At 42.7% G+C, this 18,900-nt stretch overlaps 2 protein-coding genes across 2 annotated transcripts in view; one reads left to right on the top strand and one right to left on the bottom strand.

Moving 5' to 3' along the window:
* PIFO (primary cilia formation) overlaps nucleotides 1-2,392 on the top strand; it is an 11,148-nt gene extending 8,756 nt beyond the window's left edge. Inside the window, exon 6 of the mRNA XM_007949300.1 lies at nucleotides 2,324-2,392. Coding sequence (XP_007947491.1) covers nucleotides 2,324-2,392 — 69 coding nt within the window. The remainder of the gene's footprint in view (nucleotides 1-2,323) is intronic.
* Nucleotides 2,393-6,231: 3,839 nt separating this feature from the next.
* Nucleotides 6,232-17,244, bottom strand: LOC103205142 (acidic mammalian chitinase-like). The gene is made up of 11 exons (XM_007950412.1): nucleotides 17,220-17,244; nucleotides 16,954-16,983; nucleotides 15,299-15,503; nucleotides 14,904-14,960; nucleotides 13,918-14,083; nucleotides 12,295-12,419; nucleotides 11,249-11,372; nucleotides 10,898-11,080; nucleotides 9,689-9,805; nucleotides 8,382-8,520; nucleotides 6,232-6,578 (listed from the first exon to the last, which is right to left on the bottom strand). The coding sequence occupies exons 1-11, from the start codon at nucleotides 17,242-17,244 to the stop codon at nucleotides 6,232-6,234; spliced, it is 1,518 nt and encodes a 505-aa protein (XP_007948603.1).
* Nucleotides 17,245-18,900: the final 1,656 nt, after the last annotated feature.

The following is an 18,900-nucleotide window of genomic DNA, read 5'->3' as shown; positions in this document are numbered from 1 at the left end:
CCTGTGGCTGACTGTACCTCTGTCTGGCTTCCTGGCTTTTAATCCCCTTTCTCCTGCTCTTCTGCCCTGCTGTTTTGTGCGTCCTTGAGTTGTCCCTGGGGCTAACTTCTTAGCCACAACCAAACAGATAGAGTGAGTCACTGGGCCTGCAGGCTCAGGACCATGGTCCCTGGGGACATTAAGCTGAATTGACATAACGTAGCACCCAAAAACATTGTTCTACATCATACTTTGATGAGTAGTTACTGGAGTCTTAAGTGCTTGCGGGCAGCCATTTAAAATGCAACTATTGGTCTCTCCTCATCCAGAGCAAAAATGAGTGAAGAAAATCAAAGACACATGGAAACAATTAGTCCTAGGCACTAATGGACCATGAGAATCCCAGCCTACACAACCCTAAGATCAGAAGAACTAGATGGTGCCCAACTACTACTGCCAACCACTCAGAAAGGGATCAAAATTGGAAATCCTGGATAGAGTGGGAGGAAAATGTGGAATAAAACTCACAATCATGAAAAAGACCAAGATTACTGATCTGATAGAGATTGGTGAAAGCCCTGAGACTGTGGCCACTAGTCACCCTTTGGGTCTGGAATTGAACTCACTCTCAGGGTAGCTTAACCTTCAGACAAACAACAGATGTAAGAGGTGAATAATTACAACAAGGAGGAGCAAAAAACCAAATCAAACTCACTGCCATCAAGTTGATTCCGACTCATAGCGACCCCTTTGGGTTTCTGAGGCAATAAACCTATACAGAAGTAGGTTGCCCCATCTTCCTTCTGCAGAGTGGCTGGAAAATCAACCACAGGGGATCAGAAGGTCAGAGTTTGTGTAGAAGGCAGGAATGCGTGGGAAAGAAGGACACAGGGAAAAGATAACCACATGGAGGAAGTAGAAAGAAAACGGTTACAATGTGGCGACTGCGATCAATGTCATGAAACAAAATGTTCATGAACAGTTGAATGGAAGATGAATTAGCTCTGTAAACTTTCACCCAAATCACAATGTTGTTCTTGTTATGTGCCGTCTAGTTAGACCCGACTCACAGCGACCCCTCCTTGGGTATTCGAGGCAGTATCACTATGGAAGTAGATTACCCAACCTTCAAAAAGTTAAAAGGGGAAAAAAAAAAAAAAATCTAATGTGGTAGATAAAGGAGAATGATCCCTGTATGATAGAGACAGAAACTGAAACTCAGAAGGATTAAAGTGACTTGTTGAGGTTGCATAGTTCAAATTAAGGTCTTGTGTCTCCTTATCCAGTGCTCTTTCCATCACATCCCTGGAGTATTAGATTATCAAGGAGCTGTAGAGCATTCTGGTTAAGATGGATTCTGGTAACAAACTGCCTATATTTACTAGCTCCAGTATTTACTTGCTATGTAATCTTAAGTAAGCCCCTTAATTTATCAAAGCCTCTTTTTTCTTATCTGTAAAATGGGTATAATACAATCTACCTGATAAAATATGAAAATTAATTGAGATAATGAAGCATTTAGCACAGTACCTCATAAACACTAAATCCATGCTTCTTGTTGTGTTGTTGTTATGTGCCGTTGAGTTGGACTCGACTCATAGCGACCCCTCCTTGGGTTTCCGAGGCAGTATCACTACGGAAGTAGATTGCCCCATCTTCCTTCTGAGGATTGGCTGGTGGGTTTGAACCGCCAGCCTTCTGGTTAGCAGTCAAGTGCCTTAGCCACTATGCTACCAGAGCTAGCAATCATAATATTCCAAGGTGCCTATTGTCTTCTAGTGGAACATTCAGTTAATTCCACAAATATTCATTAAATGCTTAATGTATTAATAGGATTGTGCTAGAGCTTGTGGGTGACACTCAAGAATTAGGTGTATAATTTTTGTCTTCAAGAAGCATTCCATCTATTTGGAGAAAGAATGTATACATTGAATTAGCAAATAATTCCTAACATGATATGAACCAGACTGAGATGGTAGCAGGAGGATGTATATACGAATGCTGAGACAATCACTAAGGCTAGATTACTATGGGTCCCAGATGGTGCAAATTTGTAACACATTCAGCTACTAACCAAAAGGTTGGTGGTTCCAGTCTACCCAGAGGCACTTCAGAAGAAAGGCCTGGCTGAAAAGTCAGCAGTTGAAAACCTATGGAGCACAGTTCTACTCTGACACAAATGAGGTCGGGTGAGTTGAGTCAACTTGATGGCACCTCATATAACTGGTAGATTACTATGGGTTGGAGTTCAGCTGGGCCTCGCAGCTATAATGTACAGCCAGGGATACCAGAATTGGAGGATTTTCTTTAGAATATTGAGCTTAACAATATTCTGTCATTGCAGCTGTCCACAGACAAAGAGTTTAGAAAGCATCGGAACCGTGTGGCCTACCTAAGTCTGTATTACAATTGAGAGGCGGTGACTACATTCATGGGTTTCTTCTGACTACAGAATTTCCAGGATGAAGACAGAGCCACTCTTCTGTCTGTGTGTCACTGTGGCCCTCTTATCTGCCAGCACGGGGCCCAGGAAGGGAAAGGGACTTACAATTGCTGTGTAAGAGCATTAAAACTAGTTCAGTGTTCTATCTTCATGTACTCATTTGTGGTCATTAATAAATAGATGAGTCCTGGGATTCAGATTGGGTGTTCAGTGGAGTGACTTCATTTGAGTGAAATTCTGGTGGGTCCTGCCCTCTTGCTCTGATTCCCAGCCACCCATTTTATATATTTGACCTCTAACCCTTGCAAGAAGAGGCTATGGGCCTATACATATCAAGAATGTCAATGGGATTTGGCCTCACTTAAAACCAAACCCACTGCTGTCAAGTCAGATCCAACTCATAGCGACCCCTCTTTGGCGGTATCATTATGGAAGTAGATTGCCCAACCTTCCTTCCGAGGAGTGGCTGGTGAGTTTGAACTGCCAGCCTTCTGGTTAGCAATCAAATGTCATAGGTGCATTAAGGAGCTCTGGTGGCATAGTGGATAAGGCATTCAGCTGCTAACCAGAATGTCAGCAGTTCAATCCCACCATCCGCTCCATGGAAGGAAGATGAGGTGATCTACTTCTGTAAAGATTTATAGCCTTGGAAACCCAGTGGGGGTCAGCATGAGTCAGAACCGACTCAGTGGCAGTGAGTTTGGTTTCTTGGAGAGGCTTGCTAGATACAGAAGATATTTAAGGCAGGGTAAAACCTTTATGTTTCAGGAGCTCTTCCAGGTTTGAGTCTCCCAGCATAGAGTGGGTAAGTTCTGGCTTGGTTGCCTTTCCAGGACTGATGTAAAACTCACAGAACCAAAAGTTTCCCTTTCCATTACATCATCTGTTTAGTCTATCAGTCACCATAAATTTATTATATTCCTACTAAACATCAGGCAGAGTATTAAGAACTGGAAATACAGCAGTTATCCAAATGCATTCATCTACTGGGTCCCTGGAGGCCTGGTGAGGACTCCCCCTGCCTCAGAGTGGCTACAGGTTGGGTCTGCCTCCCCAAGTCAAATGACCCCCTAAAACCTCACATGTGAGTCTGGAGGTATGAAGGTCAGAACTCAAAGCAGCCACAGTCATTATCCAGATACTCTGGCCTAGGAGATCAGCCCCGTTCTTTCCAACAGTAACTGCAGTCAGTGTAGTTCCTTCAGGATGGTCACTCTGTGAGATTTATTTAATCTTTTAATGAAAGGTCCTTTAGTGCTCACTTAGGCTTCTTAGAAATTACCAAAGATGGGACAGGTATGCATGTGTCTGGACACCAAAGAGTGAGAAGCTGCCAGCGGCTGCAGAAAAGCTCTGTGCTTTTCCATCTCTGGTGGATTCACAGGCACATGTGTCTCTAGGAGCCCTGGTGGTACAGTGGTCAAAGTGCTCAGCTGCTAACCAAAAGGTCAGTGGTTCGAACACATTAGCTGCTCCATGAGAGAAAGATGTAACAGTCTGCTTCCATAAGGATTTACAGTGTTGGAAACCCTAGGGGGTAGTTCTACTCTGTCCTTACAGAGTTACTAGGAATTATAATTGACTGAATGGCAATTGGTTTGTTTTGGGTTTTGCTGCCTCTAGCCTACTATAGTCTCTAAGGGCCACCCTATGGTAGGTAAGTAGGGCCACCCTATGGTAAGTAACCCAGTGTACGTCAACTCAATGGCAGTGGGTTAAGATTAACTTCTAGTTCCTTTAAAATGCTTAATTGTATACACAAGCACATAAGCAAGAATACAAATGAATACAAAGAATAAAGTTTGCTGTGCCGTATTTAAGTGTTAGCTGGAAAAAGGGACAGTAAGAGGTGAAACCTCCTGTGCTTATGATGCTCTGGACCCTAATTCTTAAGGGTCAACTTCTTCTGAAATAATGAAATGCTGAAGAATGAAAAAGTCTCTATTGGGAAATCGAGTTGGAATATTAAGATAATGATGAAGACACCTGTTTTGGTTACCTAGTGCCATTCTGACAGGAATATACCACAAATGGGATGCTTGAACAAACAGAAGTTTATTCTCTTACAGTTTGGAAGCTTTAAGTCTAAGTTCAAAGTGCCAGCCTCTAGGGGCTGGGTAAAAGCCCCTCTACTCGGCTTCAGCTCTGCCTCCTGCTCCCGGCCCACTGGAGCTACAGGCTTTTCTTCACTCAGACAGCTGCTGGCTGTTGAGACTGATAAGCCCAAGGTTGACAAGTGAAAAGGCACAGTCCCAATGTTACCAAACCACACGTCCATTAAGGTCCCAAGGTTGGCAGAGCATGGCAGGCCGCTGAACAACACGGCTACATGTAGGGTTCAAGAGTGCCATAAGCTAGAGACCATTCCCCAAGGCTTCTCCTTATATGCAGGAAGCAGACCACCTTCCTAAGGCAGCCACTCAGTTGCTCACAGTAAATTCCACCATGGTGTTGACTACTAGTCTCATCATGGGGTAACTTCATCCAGCTGCCCAGCCACTCAACCAGGTCTAGCCAAGGTGGCATGCAAACTGAACTACCACAATACCTCAGGCTGAAAACTCTTACCCAATATGTCCAGTCCAGTTGCCTTCAGGTCAACTCATGGTGACCCTGGGTGTGTCAGAGAAGAACTGATCCATAGTGTTTTCAGTGGCTGATTTTTCAGAAGTAGATCACTCCCAAGGCACTTCTGGGTGAACTCGAACCTCCAACCTTTCAGTTAGCAGCCAAGCACATTAATAATTTGCACCAGACAGACTACCCAACATATGTTATTGTTGTTGTTGTTGTTATTTGCCATCGAGTCAGCCCCGACTCATAGCGACCCCTCCTTGGGTTGCCGAGGCAGTATCCTACGGACGTAGGATTGCCCAACCTTCCTTCCGAGGAGTGGCTGGTGGGTTTGAACCGCCAGCCTTCTGGTTAGCAGTCAAGTGCCTTAGGCACTATGCTACCAGAGCTCCCACCCAACATATAGGTGCCTTTTAATCTGATGATTTTTATTATCTTGAGATAAGCCAGGATTAATTTAGCACTTCCACCACACACCTCCAACCTCTTTCTCCTTTGGATCCATAGTGTGTGTGTGTGTGTGTGTGTGTGTACACATACACATGCTGGTTTTTTCAGAGGGAATGTGCTTAATGTTGATTTTTTTCTGACTCAGGATTTTGGGCTCCTTCTTTGGAAGATACTGACAGGGGTGATAAAACATCTTTCACACTGATGTTTGGTACATCCACTCAAGCCCTTTCCTGGGGATGGGAACTCTATTTTCCAAAATAGCCACTGATTTGATAATAAAAGAAAATAATAATAATGTCCCTTCAGAAAGATTAACTTCCAAGGACCACTGGTGGTGTCGTGGGTAAGACATTTGGCCACTAACCAGAGAGTCAGCAGTTCAAACTCACCAGCTGCTCTGTGGGAGGAAGATGAGGTAATCTATTTCTGTAAAGATTTACAGCATTGGAAACCCAGTGTACGTCAACTCAATGGCAGTGGGTTAAGATTAACTTCTAGTTCCTTTAAAATGCTTAATTGTATACACAAGCACATAAGCAAGAATACAAATGAATACAAAGAATAAAGTTTGCTGTGCCGTATTTATTTGACATCTGGATTTGGTTCAAGGGGTGTGCAGTTTTTTAGGTTTTACTAGAGTGAAATCTTATCATGGTATTTTAGTAGGGCAGGGATTCTCAAGTGACAGATTGATATAATAGACTATGAAATATTGGAAGATGTAGTTTGACATGCAGCACAAGAGAATCTGTGATATAGTAGAATTTTACCACACTTTCCATTTAAGCCCAATTGCAACACTTGCAGTTCTGGTCAAAGACTAGGCCTTGGGCACACTGGAAGTGGAAGGTCCTCCCTCCAGCACACTGGTAGAACTTGGTGTTGTCTTCAGGATCACTGTAGATGCCATCTGCTTTGCCAGTGCAGAAATCTCCATCTCCTCCACTGCCTCCATCACCACCACCTTCACCACCACTGCCTCCATCACCACCACTTCCGCCGTCACCACCACCTTCACCACCACTGCCTCCGCCACTGCCGCCACCTCCACCAATGTTGGCACAGAAGCCTTCACTTCTTGGTATCACAGATTGGTTATACCAGGTCTTGATGGCTGGTGGGGTACATTCTATAGGGATATAAAGCAAAATAAACAGGGTTTTGTATTTAGAAGCAGCAAGCTATATATCAATTCTCCTATATCAATTCTGGGAGCTCTGGTAGCATAGTGCCTAAGGCACTTGACTGCTAACCAGAAGGCTGGCGGTTCAAACCCACCAGCCCTCCTTGGAAGGAAGGTTGGGCAATCCTACTTCCGTAGTGATACCGCCTCGGAAACCCAAGGAGGGGTCGCTATGAGTCGGAGCCGACTCGATGGCAAATAACAAGAACAACAACAACATTATCAATTCTGTTCTCAAAGAACTTGAGCCCTGAAAGGGTTCCAAGTTGTAGCTCGTAAGAATGCTACAAGGAAACAAAAGTCCAAAACATCAGATGGGGGGACTAGAACCACTGAAGTCCTAGTAGCATGGCAGCCCTGGGGTTCTACTCCTCCAGTTCTACCCTGGGGAAAATGGACCCAACCCTGCAGTGACAGAGCAGAAGACTTACATATTTATTTGTTGAATATTTATTTTATGTATTTGGATTGTTGTCATCTTTCTATGCTTTGTTTCTTGTACTTTATTTTTTAATGTTTCCCTTCAACATTATCCTTTTACTTCTTTACTCTCCCTCTGGTAATTCACATGTTTTATATTGCATTTACTCTATTAGCTCTCAGCCACTACAGTTTGCTGCCTCTTACTAGCTGTTAATTTTAGCAAGATCATTTTATAATCACTTGTGCAGATTTCTAAAGTTCTAAAAATCAAGGATTCTAGGAATTTACTTAGAGTAGACATTAAGAAACTCTTATATCCTCCACTGTTCCATCTCCAGGAGCTCTGGTGGTGTAGTGCCTAAGGCACTTGACTGCTAACCAGAAGGCTGCTGGTTCAAACTCACCAGCCACTCCTCGGAAGGAATGTTGGGCAATCTACATCAGTAGTGATACTGCCTAGGAAACCCAAGGAGGAGTTGCTATGACTCGGATCCAACTCGACAGCAGTGAGTTTGTTTTTTTTGGTTGGTCCCACCTCCATGTTTAGTCTGGGTAGGGGTGATGCTTACCCCAAGGAATATATAAGACCATAAGAAGAACAGATGTCTTCCTTCAGGCTGCTGAATCATTGACCAAGGTGAGTTTCTGTCCCTGCCTTTCTTCACAACCTCCATCTACCCTTCCCACCAGGAGCCAAACCAGAAAATCTATGCATCAAATGGGAGTACTCCAGGTTTTTCTGAGTTAGAATATGGGCACTGCAGTGAGAGGAAAGTGGTCTATCCGAGACATAAACATCAATGCATATATCTGACTGGCTTTCAAGAGATTGAATTCTTCTTCCTTAACAGCTGCCCAGTCTAGATTTTCCTGAGCAGCAAGGACTACCTCTAGGGTATCCAAAAACCAGTTGCCATTGAATTGATTCCAACTCATAGCAACCCCGTGTGTGTCAGAGTAGAACTGTGATATTGAGAGCTTTCAATAGCTGATTTCTTCTGAGGTACTTCTAGGCAAACTTGAATCTCCAACCTTTTCAGTTAGGGACCAAGCACATTAACAGTTTGCACCACCCAGGGACTCCTGTAGGGTAATAGGTATATTCAAGTCCTTGCTAATGATAGCTACTAGACTTAACACTGGCCCTTTGAGTGAAAATCAGATTTCTGTAAAAGCATTTTCTATAATATTTCCCTATTCATATGTGTGAAGGTCTGTAAGTTCTGTGGCTGCCTGCATGCACGCTGGCCCCAATGTATTTGCCATTCCTTATAGCTTGACTTGTATCTTCTTTGGAACAATGCATATAACTTGGCAGTGACATACGTGAGGACAGGCCCAGGAGAGACTTCAGCTTGCTTATGAGTGGGTGCTTGCCCTCGTTGCAGAAGGAGCCTGAAAAGTCATCCAGATCAATGGCCCAAACCATGGCCCCACCAAAATTGTTCTCCTTGAGGAAGTCAACCTGTGGACAAAAACAGTGCTTGGCAACCAGAATCAGATGGAATCTATGCAACAAGTGGACAATGGGGTGTAGGGTGATAGGTGATATTAGGAAGGGAACTGCAGGTGGGGCCGGGACCCTATCAATTTTTCTTTTATGGAAGTATATGTACTTTGGGGTTTAAGATACATGATTAACTGATTCATCTCAATTCTTTTCTTATCTCAGTTGATACACAAATAAATAAAACTAATTTTTATTTAATATTGGCATTTCTGGATAAATTATTACCTCACTTAATCTTCCCAAGATCTTCGAGCTAGGTACAATTATTATTACTCCTTCACAGATTGTGGGAACTCATCTAGTCTCAGACTGTAGGGATTTAGAATCAGGTATATCTGATGCCAGAACCTTTAACTCTTTTAAAAACTGCATGATATGGCCCCTTTCTTCCTCCTCACCGACCACGTTTCTCCTGACTAGTATTATGCAAAGATAAATTAACAGAGTAGTGCAATGGAAAGAATTAGATTCTAAGTCAGACAACATATTCAATTCCTGATCTATGCCTTTTCTACCCATGAGACCTTGGACTAGTCACAGCATCTATAATTCTCAGCTTACCTATCTGTACAATAGACAGGCTTTTTCTCTGTGTGGAATCAAGAATAAAGTGGTAATACATGAACCAGTAGGAATTTATACTAGACAAGAATTGGGAAAAAATTTTCAACATATTCAAAACCAGGACAAACTCAGAGCCGTTGAGTGGATTTGACTCATAGAAACCCCTCCTTGGGTTTCCGAGGCACTCTCTTTATGGAAGTAGATTGCCCAATCTCACTTCCAAGGAGTGGCTGGTGGGTGTGAACCACCAGCCTTCTGGTTAGCAGTCAAATGCCTTAGGCACTATGCCACCAGAGCTCCCTTTAAATATATTAGACTCTTCTAATGTATACCAGTGTTTTATAGCATATATTTAGCATCATACTATAAATTTTAAACTATATTTAATCATATTATTTTCCTTGTTTTGGAAAAATGAAAAATCATAGTGAGGTTGGTCTAGCTTTCCTCTATGCATATTTAAAAGCTTGAAACAACAGATCTTAGGGAAATGGGCTCCCGAGGAGCTCAGAACTCAAAGACAGAATTGTAACTTTTTTTAAAAAACCAATGTTCATACCTTATACTCAAAGCTCTGGATGTTGTCATAGCCAATCCACTCAGTGCCTTTATAAGCATATGGAACTTTTTGGTCTTCAATCCAGGCACTTGTGGCTCCACTTAAGAATGTGCAGATCTATGGGAGGAATTAGGCAGGCAATGTTGAGCACATCACAGGTCTATGGCACGTATTAGAAGAGAAATTAAATGAGAAGAAACATAAGAAGAAATGAGAGAGGAGTGAAAAGGGATTGTTAAAGAATCTACATTAACCACCCATTTTTCTAGAAAGGGATCTTATTTCACAACATGGAAGCACATTTCTACAGAATTCAGGCTAAACAAGTGAAGTTCTAATTCTGTACAAAGATTATTTAAGAAATAGTAAGCATTATCATCCAGCTTATCACCTGTCATTTGTTGTATTGTAGTGGCTTGCACGTTGCTCTAATGCTGTGCCACTGGTAGTTGAAATACATACCAGCAGGGTCATCTGTGGTGGGCAGGTTTCAGCAGAGTTCCCAGACTAAGACAGGCTAGGAGTAAAGGTTTGCTGATCTATTTGCAATGGAAACCCTATGGATCACATCAGGATACTGTCTGTTATAGTTTTAGAAGATGAACCCCCTGGGTTGGAATGCACTCAAAATACATAGTGGTCACAACAATGAACTTGAGCATGCCAATGATCATGAAGATGGTTCAGGACTGGGTACTTCATTCTGTTGCACTTGAGGATTATCATGAGTCAGAGTCTACTTGATAGCAACAACAATAAACATGATTGTATGTGCTATCGTCATTCTTCCCTCTTGAATTTTTGGAAAACACTGCTGATCATTCACAGAATCAGTCACAGAATCAGTCTCAGAATTCTTCTCACCACAGGACTGGATAAACATTATCAATTCAAGTTGACAGGGAAGTGAAATTCTTTGAAATCCTTCTCCAGCTGTGTATATGGGTGTAATAGAATTCAATATTGCTTTGGGGTTACAGAGAAGATGGTGGTATCCATTTCAAACCAGAAAAGGAGATTCAGGTTAAATTGTTTTTAGAGTGAAAACTATTCTGGAGCCTTGAACCTATCTTTTCCAACTTGTTTATTCTCAGAGCTGTGAGATACCTGAGTGTAGGAATTCAGGGAAAGAAGTGTAGTAGAGTGACTTGGAGAGTGAAAGAGTTTTCCTTGGTGCATTTTTCAGCCTGAATCAGCTATGTGGATTACCTCATAGTAAGCCCAGAAGCCAGCCTCACGTGTGTAAGGACCAGATGACCCTGCTCCAGAGGTGGGGGCACAGACTGAAGTGTCAGAGCTGGTGAGCCGGAATGTCCTCCCATAGGTGGGGAACCCCATCATGAGCTTCTCTGCAGGGACCCCATTGTCTCTCCAGTACTTCATGGCAAATTCCTGAAGAAGGCAACATAGGCATTATTTCCTCATCAGTGTTTGTCACATTTGATTGACAACATCTGGCTCATTGCCCCCTAAAGAGAAAGCTTTAATATACAACCAAGGCTCACCCCAACCCCTTGCCCATCACCCCTTTGAATATGATTTGAAGGCTTTCTTTCTTACACAGTTGAAATAACGTGTGTCGCCTTGGTCCTTGGATCCTACATGCAAGGGACTGTTGTGTCCTGTACATGTGTCCCAGCCACCATGAAAGTCATAGGTCATCACACTGATGAAATCGAGGAGCCTGGAACAAGAGATTTTGACCCAATTGGACTCTGAGTCTATTTTCTTATAGACAATTAAAGAGTAAGAAATAGTAGCAGTAGGAAGCCCATGATGTCAAGGATATATCCCTATGGCCCCACCAATGGTGACTTCCTGAGGGCAGGGGGCTATACAGATTATCTCCTTCAGCTTCCGTAGGGCTGAACAGAAATTTCCTTAGCTTCCTTGATATAGAAACAGGAAAAACCCAGAGAAGAAGTCTAGGAAATAATGTGTGGAGTTAAGGCACATGTCTCAGAAACAAACATCTCGATGGCCATGAGAAGCCCAGGTGAGCAGCTCTCCTATTGCTTTGCCAATGATAATGTTCTTGACTTTAAGCCTTTTTCCAAAGAAATTGAGGATTGCTATTATAAGAATTTGCCATAGTCCTGAATCCTGAAATCTCTTCTCCCCAAAGCCCACCCAACCACTGTGACAATTTAAAGGGCTCACCACTTGATCCCAGAGCCACCAACTGCCCAGACCTCCTTGACAACTTAAGGTATCAACATGACCAAATCTGATGTTTACATAACCACTGGTTGGAATACTCTCTAATGAAAAGTTTAAGTATCTGTGCTGTAGAGAGAACAATCATGGGAGAAAGAAGGGCTGTTTATGCACAGGGAGACAGCTCAGGGGGGAGGGGTGCATGAAGGGATGGACACAGGGAAGAGATGACTGTTGGGAGGAAATGGAGGAGAGCTATTGCATTGTGGTGAATTGTGGTCAATGTCATGAGACAAAGTGTATGTGAACTGCTGTATGGAAAGTAAATTTGTTCTGTAAATTTTCACCCAAATCACAACAACAAAAAAAGAGAGAGAGAGAAAGGAAAGAAAAAAAAAAAGAATCTGTGCTGTAGAATTTGAGGGCTCTGAGAGACCCAGTACACTCACTTCCCAATCTCTGCAATTTCATATCCTGCATCAATGGTCCCTTTGCCAGCAGATACAGCTGCTGTGATAAGCAGCCTGGGGCGTCCTATTTCTTTAGCCTCTTCTTCAAAAGCCTGTAACATTTCCTGGAGAGAGATGAAAGGGTGGATTTGAGTGGCCATGTCTTTATTGTCCATTCCCTGTAGTAGGTACCTCCTGGGCTAGTTTCCAGCTTACAACCATTCTTTATTTTCTAGAAACAGCCTGTAATACACAGGGATGGGCCCTAGTAAAGTATAAATTGGGACAGAAAGAAAAGAGACTAAGAGCCATTGAATCCAAGTCACCTTTAATGGGAATTCCAGAAAAAAAAAAGCCTAAGAACTCCTAGAAACTGGCTTACCTACTTTAACTTTACCTTCCCTTTCTAAGATCTAGCCCTAACATTAGCCAAAAATGTTCATCAGTGGATACATATTTTTATAATTAATTTTTTTCCTTCAGTATATATACATACAGACAGACAGATACATAGATAAACTCAGGAGTTCTGGTAGCATAGTGTCTAAAGCATTTGACTACTAACCAGAAGGCTGACAGTTCAAACCCACCAGCCACTCCTCGGAAGGAAGATGGGGCAATCTACTTCCGTAGTGATACTGCCTCGGAAACCCAAGGAGGGGTCGCTATAAGTCAGATCCAACTCAAAGGCAGTGAGTTTGGTTTTGGTTTTGGATATATAAACTCACTGCCGTTGACTCAATTCCAACTCAGAGCAACCCCCATTGGGTTTCCGAGGCTCCTCAGAAGGAAGGTTGAGCAACGTACTTCCATAGTGATACCTCTTCAGAAACCCAAAGAGGGGTCACTATGAGTCAGGTCAGACTCCACGGCACATAACAACAACAAATCTTTATGGAAAGAGATTGCCCAGTTTTCCTTCCATGGAGTGGCTGGTGAGTTTGAACTGCCAACCTTCTGGTCAGTAGTCAAATGTCTTAGGCATGCACCACCAGAACTGCTTTTCTTCAGTAAAAAATGCTAAGATCTTTCCTGCCTCTAGACCTTTGCTTATACTATTAGCACTTTGTTAGAATATTCTTCTCACTATTCTTTGTATGACTGAATCCTTTTAGTTCTTCATATCTCAGATGTCATTTCCCCTCAGAAGACTTGTCTGATCACCTATTTGCTTCTGTTATAGCTCTTACCAAAATTTGCAATTACGTGATACATTTTTTTGGAGGATGTCTGTATCCTCCACTATGCTGTAAGCCCCACAATAGCAGGGATCATGTTTATCTTGTTCACAGCTCTATCTACAATATGAAGCACAATACCCAGATCTCATAGTAGGTGCTCAATAAATATTTACTCACTTAATGGCTACATAAAGAATGGCTCCTTCCCAATTGAAAGATTTATTCCTTGAGTTCTTTCAGATACCTATGTCCTTCCAATAAATTCTCTTTTGGCTTAGGGTAGCCGGAAAGAATCTATGTCTTGCAAACAACACACCCCTTTACCAGTGTATTGTCTGAAGGCAGGAACTTTTGGTATCCCCAGGAAACACATTTCTCATAGAAAATCCACTAAGGCACCACCTTCTCTACAAGATGACCCAGATAAGCACTTCACTCTTACCTTAATCAGGATGGTAAATCGCTGCTTGTCCTCAGGTGGGCTTCCTCGAGACCCGGGGTATTCTATATCCAGGTCAATGCCATCAAACCCGTGCTGACGAAGGAAGTCAATGACGGAACAGATGAAGATCTTGCGATTGGCAGCTGTGGCAACCATGGTGGTGAACCTAGGCAGAAAGCTCATTTATAATAACATCAGCAGACCCTAGGGATTCTCCCAACACCATCTGATACAAACTTTTATTATACATTGCGTAATAATTTCTGCTGTATTTTTACCATTAACATAAAGGAACAGAAAACAATTCATGTTAATTAATAGATGTGTTCTTATGTTTAAAGCAATTTTTTTCTTCAATATACTTTGTTTACAAAAAAAAATATTTTCCTTAGAAGTTGGGCCTAACCAAAACAACAATTTTTAAAAAAAATAGTATTTTTCTATTTATTTAGAACATAAAAGTTACATATATATTTTTATTAGTGGGATCTCTCAGGGAACAGTGGTTTTGATACGATATATCTTTGATTCTAAGATGTTCATTTTTTTTATTTACCACTTCTCAAATTAAGATGTGACTTGCAGTCTTCCATGCATTTAGTGAAGCAATTCTGACACCCAAAAAATGCTATTACATTTATGCTGAGTCATATATTGGAAACAGACTTAATATCTAGAAAAATTGGTTCCTCATCCATCGTCAACTTAAATTTTAATTTTCATAACCCTATGAAGGAGACATTTTATCTTCATTTTTAGATGAGGCTCGGGACTGCAAGGTTAGGATTTTAAAGGCACACAACACCACCACAGTCTCTCTCTACCATTGTTTCTTCTGTACCTGCAGACATCAGTCTGCTTCATAGGTGCTGGCCTCCTTCCCCTCAGAAAATCCATTTTCACCTCCTTATCTGGATTGTTTCCCATTCTACCCTAAGGGACTCTTTTGCCTCCACCTTTATCCCCTGAGATGGGAAAGCTCTTACTTCTGAGTGCCAAAGTTCCAGCCGCCAACGGCCAACAAGTTGACCAGATCTCCATTGCTGTAGAAAGATAAAAGGAGAAGTATTTAAGAGAGGTTTCTGTGAGCCTGTGGGATGCAAACATGGGAAAATCACTCCTCTTTCTTGACTCTGTGGTGAATGGACAGCTGCCAAGTACAAACTCTAAAGTTCCCATAGCCAAATGTTTCTCCCTGTGTTCCCACATTAATGTTTACATGTGTCCGAAATCGACACATTCTTTTCAGGAAGAAACTATCTACAAAGGACTTTGCCTCTCAGAATCTTATATTTGAAAATGAACTGGAGGCTGCCTATTATTCCTCTCCTTGCCCTTCCCTCCCCATCTCTCACTCACTGTAGTCTCATTTCCTACTGACCGTTCTTTAAGGGCTCGGAACTGAGGATACAGGACATCAATATCATTCCATTCATAGGGAGCAATCTTGTTTTCATTCATGGTGGCGAAGGCATATACCAGGTGTGTGCACAGACATGGGTCCACATCCTTAGGGAAGTACTTGGCTGGTTCTGGCCGGTACTGAGACCAGTTGGTAAAGTAGCACACTAGCTTATAGGCTGAGCCTGAGAGGAGAAAGCACAGGTCATTCTAGCCTGAGGCTGCACTGTCAGTCTCACTAGCTGATGATTCTTCAAAGGGAGGGGTTACCTAAGAGGTAGCATGCTGTTGTACTCCTTTCCCATGCCTATGGAAGAGACTTAAACATCTTTCATAACCCAGAAAACTACAAAAATGTATCATAGTCAACATACAAAATAAAATTAATTTGCTGTCACAGAATCAGGTGGTCAGGGTAATCAATTATGCTCCCTGAATTCTATGCATAGCTTCATCATAAACTGTTCAAGTTAATTATCAATAAAATAGCTGCCCTTGGTAGAAGGCATATGTAACATGCTTTATTTAAAGGCTTTATATGCATTATTTCATTTAAATTTTAAATCTCATAACTGTATGAGGGAAACATTTTTAGATGACTTTGAAAAAACTGACTGCTCAGAATTGCAAGGTTAGGATTAATACCAACTCATTCATCTATCTAGTCTGCAAATATGTATTGTATAGCTCCTATTTTCAGGCAGCCTTATTCTGAAGCTCATTCTCTCTCCACTCTCTTCTACTGGACTCTCCTATCTGGGCCTCCATCATGTCTCATATGCATAGCCCAATGCTGAAGAATTAAAAGGAATATGAGAACCTTTGAGGGAACAAAAAGAGAAAACAAAAAGAAGAATAGGTAATAGAAACTAATGCTGTTGTTGTTAGGTGCCACCGAGTCAGTTCCAACTCACAGTGACCCTAAGTACAAGAGAAAGAAACACTGACCAGTTTGGGACCATCTTCATAATTGTTGCTACGTTTGAGCCCATTGGTGCAGGCACTATGTCAGCCCATCTAGTTGAGACTCTTCTTTTTCGCTGACCCTGTACTTTACCAAGCATCATGTCCTTCTCCAAAGACTGGTCCTTCCTGATAACATGTCCAAATTATGTGAGACCAAGTCTCACCATCCTCATTCTAAGTAGCATTCTGACTGTACTTCTTTCAAGACGCATCTGTTCATTCTTCTGGCTGTCTATGGTGTATTCTATATGCTTCATCAACCATAATTCAAAGGCATCAATTCTTCCTCGGTCTTCCTTAGTCATTGTCCACCTTTTGTACGCATATTAGGCAATTGAAAATACCATGGCTTGGGTCAGGCACACCTTAGTCCTCAAAATGACATCTTTGCTTTTTAAAAACATTTTTAAGTGGTCTTAAGTCATGATACTGAAAAACAAAGGAGCAGACACTTCTTCTCTTTTGACCTTAGTTTTCTCATCTATGAAGTAAGGAGTTTGGCATTAGATGTGTTTTCTTAGTTCTGACATTCTGGGATCCAACAGAACTAGCTGGGAGGTTGGGGTCTAGTTCTGACTTTATTAATCAAGGAGAAAGAAAAGCAGAGTTGAGAGAAAGAGGAGTAACTATTAGGATGGGATGTGGGCAGAGGGTTGTGTTGTTTCTTACCTAGTTGCACCTGCAGCAGAACAGCCAAGCCTGAAACAGCAAATACAAACATAAAATACAAATACAAACCAGCTTCCTGATTTGAAGATTCAGGACCCCATTTCATCATTCCCTGGTTTGAGCTCAAGCCCCCTGCTCAGAGCCTGAGGCATGGAAGGAGTCTCATGTAGAAGCCTCATTGAAACAGGTCTCTGCTCTCCCTCCCCATTCCCAGGGACACCCCCATAATGTGTGGGAAAGAACAGCCAAAAATGTAGGAGACTCACAGGCCCAGAGCAGCATCCTCCCCATCGTGCCTCCACACTGGGGCCTCATTCGGGCTTTTGGCCTAAGCCTTTATAAAGAGGAGACCCCTTTTTTTTATCACTGTGGGAGTAGCACAGCTGCCACCTCATGGCCACAGGTTCCCAAGGCTATCAGCCTCCCATCTCTACCCAACTCAGATTCATGAGAATGAGTCCCCACACACACCCCAAGGGAAGAGAAACCCAGCAAAGCCCCATCCCTAGCCCCAGCCTAGCCATTACTGATAGAACTGCCTGTTCTGAGACATTGGCTCAGCACTGAGGGCCATTCCCTTTCCTTCTGGGGCCATGGAAGCCCAGGGAGAGAATGAAGGACATTGTGCTGGGATATCAGGGCCCAAGGTACAGGTCTCAAGGCCAGGAAAGCACTTGGAGGCCTGGACAGAGCTCCAAATGGAGCATTCATTTAAGCATGTAATTTTCCCACTACAGGACTTGGCTCCACACCCAAAACCAGTGGTGTGGGTCATGGAAGGGATTTGCTTCAGAGAAGGAACATGATTAGCCCTACTCATTTTTTTCCCTTCAGCCCGTTTTGCTGCCACAGCCTTGGAAGGGGTAGATGGGGCAGCTGTGGAATGTTGCAGATGCCGGCTCCTTTCCCTTTTCCCAGCCCAAGGCAGTATGGGGAGAGGGCAGCTGCTATCAGAGAAAAATAGACTTTGCACCTCTGCCCCCATTCTCCTCATCCTGGGAGGTGTGAGTGGCAGTAAGATGTAAAGAACACTGTGAACTACTTTTGCTAGAGCCTGACTCCTTAGTGTAAACAAACTAGAATGCAGGGGGAAGGGAGGGTAAGATGTGTTCGGGAGGGTGGGTTGGTACTACTTGGAGGCAAGAGTTGCAGGTGTCAGGGTGTGTTTTATCTAAACTTGATGCCCCCAAGGCCATAGATTTGCCACTGCCAGCAGTTGTACCCCATAGGACTTGGCTTAAGCCAGGCAGATAAGTGAGGGCACAGGTGCAGGGGCAGCTGCCAACCTTGGCCTGAAAGCATTTCCTTGCTCTGGGCTAAGAATTTTCTCAGTGCATTGAGCCTCCTTCTAACCTTCTCAGGAAGTAGTTGATTCACATTCCCTAAGTGCTGTGCTCATCCTTGGATACCTGGGACCTGACACAGACCAGGCACTTGATAGAACCTGGTTGAATGAATGGATGACTTATCTCCAACAGTTTTGATGTTAGGCAATCTTGTGTCTGAATAGCAATCAACCAGCAAGAAATTCCTAACTCTACAAATTACCCATTGCTGAATATAAATTACTGTAAAACTTAGCCACTTGAAATAGTAACAGATATTTATAATCTCTTATGCTTTCTGTAGGTCAGGAACTCAGCAGCAATTTTGCTGGGTGATTCTGGGTTGAGTCCTCCTGTGAGGTTGCAGTCAAGCATTGGCTGGTGCTGAAGTCCCTGAACGCTTAACTAGCTCTAAAGGATCCACTTCTAAGATGGCTCATTCACATGATTGGCAAGTTGGTGATGGCCATTGACAGGAGACTTCAGTGCCTTGTTTGTAGACTCTGCTATAGGACTCCTAGAGTGGCAGCTAGCTTCTCCTAAGTAAGTGATCCAATAAAGACCATGGTGGGATTCATACTCTATCATTCCCACATACCCTATTAATGACACAGGTCACTCT

This window comes from Orycteropus afer, unplaced genomic scaffold (genome assembly GCF_000298275.1).
Source record: "Orycteropus afer afer isolate SDZICR_OR568_19922 unplaced genomic scaffold, OryAfe1.0 scaffold00010, whole genome shotgun sequence".
Taxonomy (NCBI): Eukaryota; Metazoa; Chordata; class Mammalia; order Tubulidentata; family Orycteropodidae; genus Orycteropus; species Orycteropus afer.
This window is presented reverse-complemented; position numbering and strand designations above follow the sequence as displayed.